The sequence below is a fragment of the Bison bison genome, unplaced genomic scaffold (assembly GCF_000754665.1).
Source record: "Bison bison bison isolate TAMUID 2011002044 unplaced genomic scaffold, Bison_UMD1.0 scf7180017864473, whole genome shotgun sequence".
Lineage (NCBI taxonomy): Eukaryota > Metazoa > Chordata > Mammalia > Artiodactyla > Bovidae > Bison > Bison bison.
The window spans coordinates 14226814-14237976 of NW_011495034.1; the positions used below are offsets into that span (position 1 = coordinate 14226814).

Consider the following 11163-nt stretch of genomic DNA (forward strand, 5'->3'; position numbering starts at 1 on the left):
CCTTAATAATTGGGCACTTTCCCAACAATAGCCACTACTTTGTGGATGTAGGGCAGGGAATAGAAAGATGGGGATGATTTAATATTAAACTTGAATGGCCATATGGTCTTATTTCTAAGAAAGTTGCTTTCTCATTTTACATGTTGTGTACAGTTGAATAATATAATGAATGAGTGTACTCGTTCCCGAGTCAGTTTACCTGGATTCAGATTTTGGCTCTATCACTGCTATATGACCTTGGATGTTGTTTTTGTTCAGTCACAGAGTTGGGTCTGACTCTTTGCAACGCCACGGACGGCAGTACATCAGGGTCTCCTGTACTTCACTATCTCCTGGCATTTGCTCAAACTCATGTTCACAGAGTGGGTGATGCCATCCAACCCTCTTATCCTCTGTCGTCCCTTCCTCCTCCTGCCCTCAATCTTTCCCAGGATCAGGGTCTTTTCCAATGAGTCAGCTCTCTGCATCAGATGGCCAAAGTATTGGATCTTCAGCTTCAGCATAAGTTCTTCCGATGAATATTCAGGTATGATTTCCTTTAGGATTGACTGATTTGATCTCTTTGCAGTTCAAGGGACTCTCAAGGGTCTTCTCCAACACCAAAATTCGATCTTGAATAAACAACTCAATTTCTCTTTGCTTCAGTTCCTTCTGAGGTAAAGTCACTTAAATGGAGGTGATCATACTACCATCTCACAGGGGTGTTGTTGGAATTAAATGAGATAACACATTTAAGTGTTTAAGTGGTGTATAGAAGACACAAAATAAATGTGAGCTATGATGAGGCTTCCCAGGTGGCTCAGTGGTAAAGAATCCACCTGCCAGATGTGGGTTTGATCCCTGGGTCAGGAAGATACCCCAGAAAGGGGGATGGCAACCCACTCCAGTATTCTTGCCTGGAGAATTCCATGGACAGAGGAGCCTGGAGGGCTACAGTTCATGGGGTCGCAGAGAGTCAAATACGAATGAGCATGCATGTATCTGCACGATGAATATATACAGGCAAACCTTGGAGGTATTTTGGGTTCAGTTCCAGACCACCGCAATAAAGTGAGTATCTTAAGTCTTAAGACTTTTTCTTTTTCTTCTCAGTATATACAAAATTATGTTTATACTATAGTCTTTGGTATGAAATAGCACTCTATCAAAAAATAAGCATACTTTAATTTAAAAATAGTCTGATTTAAACAAATGCTAACCATCATATGTGCCTTCAATGAGTTATAAATTTTTTTTTTTTTTTTTTGCCAGTGAACGATTTTGCCTTAATAGCTGATGACTGATCCTGGTGGTGGTTGCTGAAGGCTGGGTGGCTGTGGCAATTTCTTGAAAGGAGACAACAATAAAGTTTGCCACATAGATTGACTCTTCCTTTCACGAACAATTTCTCTGTAGAATGCAATGCTATTTGATAGGATTTTACCTACAGCAGAACTTCTTTCATAGTCAGAGTCAATCCTCGCAAAGTCTGCCTCTGCTTTATCAACTAAGTTGAGGTCATAATCTAAGTCCTTTGTTGTCATGTCAGGCGTCTTCATAGCATCTTCACCAGGAGCAGATTTGTCTCAAGAATTTCTTTGCTCATCCATGGGAAGCAACTTCTCATCCATTAAAGTTTTATATTTATAACAAATACAATGAAAAAGTATGAAATATTATAAGAGTTACCAAAATGTGACACAGAGACACAAAGTGAGCAAATACTTATTGGAAAAATGATGCCTATAGACTTGCTTGACATGGGGTTACCACAAACCTGCAGTTTGTAAACACCAGCATAGCCATATTATTCATTTCGGTAAAGCCTTTTAAAAACTTCATTTAAATCAAATCATCAAATTTCACTAAAATCTATGAGATTGTCACTGGACTACTGTGTAAATATAGTATATGCTAAAGAAGAAGCCACTATGCTGCCATCCTTTTCTAGCTGGGGCGAGGAGACAGTTAACTGCATGAAACAACCAAGTTTAAGATAGAAGATAAATAAGTACAACCTGGATGGCAAAGGTAACGAGCTATAGAATGGTAAGTGATTAAGGAAGGTATAGGAGATGGGAGAATGCAATTTGCCAATTAATATATGTCTGACCATGGTTAACTTCTCAGTGATACCTGGGTTCTTATTTCAAAATTTACTCATTTAAAACACCTCGCACAACCCACTCCAGTACTCTTGCCTGGAAAATCCCATGGACGGAGGAGCCTGGTAGGCTGCAGTCCATGGGGTCGCTAAGAGTTGGACATGACTGAGCGACTTCCCTTTCACTTTTCACTTTCATGCATTGGAGAAGGAAATGGCAACCCACTCTAGTGTTCTTGCCAGGAGAATCCCGAGGACAGCAGAGCCTGGTGGGCTGCCGTCTATGGGGTCGCACAGAGTCAGACATGACTGAAGCGACTTAGCAGCAGCAGCACAATCTAATGAGGTAGGCCTGAATGGAGTTTTAACAAATGGGCAGGCTATTATTAATGGAAAATGATTCCATTGACAGGAATAATCAAAGCTAGCTAGAGAGGGATGTTTCAAGTAGTGGAGACAAATTTAAAAAAAAATTTCATATGTACCATGCACCCCAATGGTCAGAGCTGCAGCATTTATGAATAGAAGAGGAAAGAGGTGAGAGAAAGATAATTAGTTTGGGAAGAGTGAATCCTGTTTGCACTTTTTTTTTCACCCCCCTCAATGGGTAACTAATTAGCTCGCAGCAGTCAGTCTGGAAGTCTGTCCTTGGATATCTTGTTTATGTAATTTCTGGAAAACCTTTGTGAGCTAAACTATGAAGCTGAAGGACAGGCTGTTTCTCTGTAATGTCTGCCTCTATCTAGCACCTCCCTTCTTAGCTGTGCCAGGCCTACACTACTTCCCTCACAGAAAAGTCAATATAACTGCTGACTTTCTTGAAATCCTTTCCCCTCAAATCTTTACTTCTCATTGGAAATCTCTTCTGCACCCTTATTTGAAAGTAATCATAATCTGAGGTTGTAGTGGAATTTCTATCACAATTTATAGTCATTTTTGAATATGAATTTAAGATGTTAATTAAAAATATGCAAAATTCAAGTTTTTTTTTGTTGTTGTTCTACTTCAACCAACAAAACAGATAGTAGTGACACCATTATCAAATGAGTTGTATGAGTTCATTCTGACCCCTCAAAATTTTTAAAATATTTTAACATTAACTTTAAAAATGTTACTTAAAATATTTTAATTAAGACAATAACTCTGGTGCCTGCAAACAGTTGATCATGGCTTGCACGCTTCAGTGAATTATCACAGAAGAAAATTTTGGCAAATTTATTGGCTTCATTCCCACAGGCATTGTGAAGCAGGAACTCTTTTCACATTAAGATCACAACTCTAGGATAAGCAATATATAATATGTAAACTCCAGTAATGCTGAAGAAGCTGAACTGTTCTATGAAGACCTACAGGACCTTCTAGAACTAACACCCAAAACAGATGTCATTTTCATTATAGGGGACTGGAATGCAAAAGTAGGAAGTCAAGAGATACTTGGAGTAACAGGCAAATTTGGCCTTGGAGTACAAAATGAAGCAGGGCATAGACTAACAGTTTTGCCAAGAGAATACACTGGTCATAGCAAATACCCTCTTCCAACAACACAAGAAAAGACTCTACACATGGACATGACCAGATGGTCAATACCAAAATAAAATTGATTATATTCTTTGCAGCCAAAGATGGAGAAGCTCTATACAGTTGGCAAAAACAGGACTGGGAGCTGATTGGCTCAGATCATGAACTCATTATTGCCAAATTCAGAATTAAATTGAAAAAAGTAGAGAAGACCACTATACTATTCAGGTATGACCAAATCAAATCCCTTACAGTTATACAGTGGAAGTGACAAATAGATTTAAGGAATTAGATCTGATAGAGTGCCTGAAGAACTATGGATGGAGGTTTGTGACACTGTACAGGAGATAGGGATCAAGACCATCCCCAAGAAAAAGAAATGCAAACAGGCAAAATGGTTGTCTGATGAGGCCTTAGAAATAGCTGTGAAAAGGGAAGTGAAAGGCAAAGGAGAAAAGGAAAGATATAACCATTTGAATGCAGAATTCCAAAGAATAGCAAAGAGAGATAAAGCCTTCCTCAGTGATCAATGCAAAGAAATAGAGGAAAACAATAATATAGGAAAGACTAGAGATCTCTTCAAGAAAATTAGAGATACCAAGGGAACATTTCATGCAAAGATGGGCACAGTAAAGGACAGAAATGGTATGGACCTAACAGAAGCAGAAGATATTAAGAAGAACTGGCAAGAATATACAGAAGAATTGTACAAAAAAGATCTTCATGACCCAGATAATCACAATGGTGTGATCACTCAACTAGAGCCAGACATCCTGGGATGCAAAGTCAAGTGGGCCTTAGGAAGCATCACTATGAACAAAGCTAGTGGAGGGGATGGAATTCCTTTGAGCTATTTCAAATGCTAAAAGATGATGCTGTGAAAGTGTTGCACTCAATATGCCAGCAAATATGGAAAACTCAGCAGTGGCCACAGGACTGGAAAAGTCAGTCTTCATTCCAATCCCAAAGAAAGGCAATGCCAAAGAATGTTCAAACTACTACACAATTGCACTCATCTCACATGCTAGTAATGATCAAAATTCTCCAAGCCAGGCTTCAGCAATACATGAACTGTGAACTTCCAGATGTTCAAGCTGGATTTAGAAAAGGTAGAGGAACCAGATATCAAATTGCCAACATCTGTTGGATCATCGAAAAAGCAAGAGTTCCAGAAAAACATTTATTTCTGCTTTATTGACTACGCCAAAGCCTTTGACTGTATGGATCACAACAACCTGTGGAAAACTGTTCAAGAGATGGGAATATTAGACCACCTTATCTGCCTCCTGAAAAATCTGTATGCAGGTCAGGAAGCAACAGTTAGAACTGGACATGGACCAACAGACTTGTTCCAAATAGGAAAAGGAGTACATCAAGGTTGTATATTGTCACCCTGTTTATTTAACTTCTATGCTGTGTACCTCATGAGAAATGCTGGGCTGGATGAAGTATAAGCTGGAATCAAGATTGCTGGGAGAATGATCAATAACTTCAGATATGCAGATGACACCACACTTATGGCAGAAAGCGAAGAAGAACTAAAGAGTCTCTTGATGAAAGAGGAGAGTGAAAAAGTTGGCTTAAAACTCAACATTTAGAAAGCTAAGATCATGGCATGTGGTCCCATCACTTCATGGTAAATAGATGGGGAAACAATGGAAACAGTGTATAGACTTTATTTTGGGGGGGGCTCCAAAACCACTGCAGATGGTGATTGCAGCCATGAAATTAAAAGACACTTGCTCCTTGGAAGAAAAGTTATGACCAAGTTAGACAACATATTCAAAAGCAGAGACATTACTTTGCTGACAAATGTCCGTCTAGTCAAAGCTATGGTTCTTCTAGTAGTCATTACGGATGTGAACGTTGGACCATAAAGAAAGCTGAGTTTGAAGCATTGATGCTTTTGAACTGTGGTGTTGGAGAAGACTCTTGAGAATCCCTTGGACTGCAAGGAGATCGAATAAGTCAATCCTAAAGGAAGTCAGCCCTAATAGTCATTGGAAGAACTGATGCTGAAGCCGAAACTCCAATACTTTGGCCAAGTGATGAAAAGAACGGACTGATGAGAAAAGACCCTGATGCTGGGCAAGGTGAGGGCAGGAGGAGAAAGGGACGACAGAGGTTGAGATGGTTGGATGGCATTACCAGCTATATGGACATGAGTTTGAGTAAGCTCCAGGAGTTGGTGATGGACAGGGAAGCCTGGCGTCCATGGAGTCCCAAAGAGTCAGACAGGGCTGAGTCACTGAACTGAACTGACTGAACTGAATAGGTTAACTTTTAGCAATTAAAATCCCCTTTGATTACGTTTCTCCCAGTAATGCGCAAATGCTGAATTTGCTCTTTTACAGGTGCGTGGGTCACTTCTAAGTAAGGAAATACATTTTGCTATTCACATCAGTTAGAGGTAAGAGAAAATATTGTCCAATTGCTTCAGAGGTGTTTGCCAAAGTACATAAACTTTGAAATGTGTAAGGCTACTGGAATAATCTTTTATTATGTCTTTTTTAGTATAAGAGGAATTTTCCTTTTTAGCTGCTCCGAATTTTAAAAAATCATCTCAAGTATTTTAAAAAAGCAGTTTAGATACCTTAGAAGTTTATTCAGTCTTAGAAATCCACATTAACACACAGTTCTCACTTGCTTGAGTTTGCCTACGTCCATTTCTGTAAGCCAACTCTTCCAGACTAATAAAATTCATAATATTTCTTAACAAAATCAAATACACTTAACTGACATGCAGAATCAGATGGCTCAGCGAACTCTCGCGCGATTTTAAGACGCTACCGCCAGACGTCACAGGTTGCCATAGCAGCCATCTGTGGAAAAGAGGGGTGGTGCGAGGGGCGGGTCGCTGCTGCTCCTGCTGCTGCTGCGGAGGACCGCGGACGGTCTCCTGCAGGTCTGACTTCTGCCAAAATGAGCGGCCTGGATGAGGGCGACAGCCTCCCTGTCGCTAAAACCTGCGGCCCCGCTACTCCCGACCATGCCCCGGGACATCCGGACCTCAAGCAGTGTCAGAGCGAGGAAACCGAGGCGACCTCGGTGATGGCGGACACAGGTGAGGGCGGCTTGGAGACTGCCGCAGAGGGAGGCGCAGCCCAGGACCCCGCGGTCTGTGGCCTTGCGCTCCGCATTCGAGTTGCTGGGAGTCGCGGCCGCGTAGCGACCAAAGCGGGCCAGAAAGAGGCTCCGGCTTCCACGGAGGGCCTGGAAGCAGCCTCTGCCTCTACCTCTGTGGGAGCCGACAATAGCCAGGAAAATGGCTGTCAGCGTAGAGAGCTGCGCAGCCCTGCAATCGAGAAGGCTCTAGAAGCCTGCGGCGCAGGGAGCTTGGCGGCTCAGATGTTGCCTAGAGCGAAGGCCAAGGAAATGACAACGAAAAAGTGCGCTGTTTCTGCGGCAGGGGAAAAGGAGGGAGTAACAGAGGAGGTGGTGGAGGGAAAGAAGGTGATACAGAAGGAAAAAAAGGTGGTAGGAGGCGCGAAAGAGGAAACCCGGGCCAGAGCCCCGAAGATCAATAACTGCATGGATTCGCTGGAGGCCATCGATCAGGAACTGTCAAATGTAAATGCCCAGGCTGACAGAGCTTTCCTTCAGCTGGAGCGCAAGTTTGGCCGTATGCGGAGGCTCCATATGCAGCGCAGAAGTTTCATTATCCAGAATATCCCAGGTTTCTGGGTCACTGCCTTTCGCAACCACCCGCAGCTGTCACCTATGATCAGTGGCCAAGATGAAGACATGATGAGGTACATGATCAATTTGGAAGTGGAGGAGCTTAAACACCCCAGAGCAGGCTGCAAATTCAAGTTCATCTTTCAGAGCAACCCCTACTTCCGAAACGAGGGGCTTGTCAAGGAGTATGAGCGCAGATCCTCAGGCCGGGTGGTGTCTCTTTCCACTCCAATCCGCTGGCACAGGGGCCAAGATCCTCAGTCCCATATCCACAGGAACCGGGAAGGCAACACTATTCCCAGTTTCTTCAACTGGTTCTCAGACCACAGCCTTTTAGAATTCGACAGGATTGCCGAGATTATCAAAGCAGAACTGTGGCCCAATCCTCTCCAATACTACCTGATGGGTGATGGGCCCCGCAGAGGATTTCGAGACCCAGCAAGGCAGCCAGTGGAGAGCTCCAGGACCTTCAGGTTCCAATCCGGCTAACTCCTGCCCTGTATGAAAAGCTGCTGCACAAGTTCCCCTACCACCCACCTCCTCTCAGACCCATGCTTAGCCAACAGCATGCTGTCATCCCTGTACTTTGTCTTCACACTGGATTATTTTGTCCTTTGATCCTTCTAAATTCTCAAAACTCAGTGGCAAGATAGTTGCTTATATGCCAATGCTCTCCTTCCTCTGGGCCTTCCTGCTCTTCTGCATCCTGTTCCACTGTTCCAAGTGCATGGCCTTCCACTGCTTCTATGCCAAGCACATAATACTGTAGATACCCACTGCCTTCTTTTGCATGCTCTGGGCCCTGTCTGACTATGGCTTCTCCCAGTTTTTAAAGTGGTTGTCTACCACGAGAAAGCTTGATATACTGTTGCAGCTACTTAGCTGGGCGTCATACTTTGTGCTGACTGTCCTCCTGATACCCATGTACTCTGTGGCCAAGTCTTTGAGTTTCACTGCTGCAGGATGAAGCTGATAGAGATGATGCCAGCCAACACCTAAACTGAACAGTCCAGGCCACCAGTAACTGGTTTTCAACTGTCTTCCTGGGTCCATGCTGTCTACCCTGCTGGTTATTTTGCAGAATAAGCAGCTGACGGGTGGGTGGTTACTAGGCATGAATGAGGTAACAGATGAGAAGTTTCTGTGTTATGTTGATCTTATGCCTTTGGTCACTCTGCATTGTGACCAGGTGGTGGTGAGTATGAAGCCCTGTGATACCCACCCAAACCTGCTCTCAGCCTTCTGGATGAGATTTGCACAGGCACCATTCCCTGCCTCTTTAGGAACTATCTGGAGACTTAAGCTCCTGGGCAGCACACAGGAGCCATCCCCTGCCCAACACCCACCCCTTGCTTGCCAAATGGTTACCTGGAAACTGCTTGGGTGTCAGGCAGGTTGGGCAGTCATAATATCACAGTGCCTAAAGCAAAGCTGGTGGGAGGTCCTTTCCAGCAGTTAGCCTTTTTGAGCTCTAGCCAACAAACCACCATTAATCTAGGTGTCCCCTTCTGCACCCATTCTAAACATGACAAAGTTGCCAGGATGGGGCCACCAAGGAAGAGGTATTTCTGGTCTGTGGGGCCTGTTATATATCTTTCTCTCTCTCACTTTCCTGCTTTCCTCCTTTTCTCTTCCTCCTTCTCATAAAACAGTTACAGCTGAGAAAACAAAACTGGCAAAGTAGGCTTTTTGTTTACTTTGCTTTCCCTTTGATTGTGTCCAGGAGAAAGATACTGTGCGTTGGACTCCAGCTTTCTTACTGCCCTCTTCTGCCCTCATGTGTCCACCCCACTTCTTTGAGTAAAGTCTAAACATTTTAAAGGGAACCCTGTAGGGTGAATTGCCAGCTTATGGACATTGTTCTTTGGGGCCCACTTTGACAGCCCCATACTCTTCCTTATCCATTTACCAAAACCTGGGTGTTTTCTTGAGCCTTAGCTTGAGAAGCTGAGGGGAGATCACAGAAGGGCTTCACGACAGACCCAGAGCAGGCTGTGATCCAAGGTAATAAAAACTTAGTTTCACTCCACCTTTCTAAGCTTGGAAATTTTTTGAAGGGCCTCGTACCACTTAGAAATAACCAAGGCAGCGTTTTGAGGGTCACTCCTGTCCTCTGGACTGTTTTTTTCCCCTGAATTCCCACGGGCCTGCATCGTATCACCTTGGCCTTCTTGGCTCTTAGTCCACAGCTTCTGCATTTCCTTCCCTGCTTCTGACCTAGTAAATGAGGGAACAGGCTGCAGTCTCCTTGTGGGAGCTGCTGAGACTCCCTCATTGGAGGTAAGGGGGTGTGTGAAGTCTGCCCCATAGGATGTCTGTACAGAGCCGTGGGGAGGGTGTCCTAGGCTGTAGAAACTGAAGGCCCAGGAAACCAAATGAGTTTCCTGCAGGGTCAGCAGTAAAAGGAGAGACACCTGTGGTTTTTCCCAGGAGAGGTGGGAGAATGAAAGCGTTTGATGCTTTAAGATGATGCTTGCAGATGCTAGGTTTTCTCTTCAGTTTTTCCTGACTCCTTGGATTCACCAGTAGATTTTTGTACTCAAATACAAGTCTGAATGTTTTGTATTCTAGCATATGTGGACAATTAATGGTATATGCTCCTTATTTCACTGAGTAAAGTCCTATTCTTTTCTCCATATTTGCTTGCTGGCAAAATTGACATTTACAGCCTGCTGTTTGCTTATAATTGAGAATGTGTGCAAAAATATCAAGCTCGTTTCCTGTGCAGTATGAAAACTTTTGTGACTACTCACAAATATATCAGCTTGCTCTGGTCTCTCTCCTTATATAGCTCTATTCTTAGAAATATAATTTGAATATGATCTTTGAAATTGTGCAGATTGTTGCTGTCTTGTGAAAGTATTCTCAAACAGAAAAACATAACTTTGTCGTCTTGATATTTCTTGGTCTAGTAATAACTGTTGTACTTGACATCTTATGTTCCTAACTTGTAGAATTGTTCTGTCAAACTAAACAAAGATAGTACTTTAGTCTTCTCCTGTGTGTTCAAAAGGAAAAATTAATCTGTTACTCTGCTGTTCCTTGTTTTCACCAAAAATAAAAATAAATAATGCTCTGTCTGTTTTGTCTAGGCTAATAAATGGTTGGAAAATCATTAAAGTTATCAAGTTGTTACAGTATCGTGTTGAACCTTTAAAAAAGGCAATAGTGCACCTTCCAAGAATTTTTGCTTGGAAAATGGAGGGTTCAGGATGGGGAGCTCATGTATACCTGTGGCGGATTCATTTTGATATTTGCCAAAACTAATACAATTATGTAAATTTTAAAAATAAAATAAAATTTAAAAAAAAAAGCCCAAATGCTTATTCATAAATGTATTTCCTATACAGTCAGCATAGTTTTTGGTGGTAATTGAACTGCTGTGTATTGATTTTTGTCACTTACCTAAAATACTATTTTCAGTGGAGAACTGTTTTCTATTGCACAGTCATTTTTTTTACTTAAATTTATGTTAACTATGTCCCATCTTTGGCTCATTCTTTACTTGATGAGCTTAAGATAGACTTTTGGAAGACTTAATCATTGGATATTCTCTAAGTACTACTTAAATTCTTTTCCTACAATAGTGTGGTGCTCTAAAAAGAAAGAAAAAATAAAATATAATGTCTTGAAGCAAATGATACCAGACATCACAGTGTCAGTTACCAGTAATGTCTTGCTTTTCAGCATCTATTACATGAAGCTTTGGGAGATAAATACTTCTGCATTCTCTGAAGCAGAGAGCAACGAATACTACAAGGTCTGCATAAGTGAATCACTGAATGTTTTTAGCCATCTAAACAAAATTTTGACATAAATGGCCCCAAATTACTGATTTGAATTAGAGATTGTTGATTAAACCTACAGGTAAACCAGACTTGCTG

The 11163-nt window shown here is 42.3% G+C and overlaps 1 protein-coding gene across 1 annotated transcript; it reads left to right on the forward strand.

Moving 5' to 3' along the window:
- Positions 1–6433: 6433 nt before the first annotated feature.
- On the forward strand, positions 6434–10581 carry TSPYL4 (TSPY-like 4). The gene has a single exon (XM_010861828.1). The coding sequence runs from the start codon at positions 6524–6526 to the stop codon at positions 7766–7768; it is 1245 nt and encodes a 414-aa protein (XP_010860130.1). The 5' UTR covers positions 6434–6523; the 3' UTR covers positions 7769–10581.
- The last annotated feature ends 582 nt before the right edge of the window (positions 10582–11163 follow it).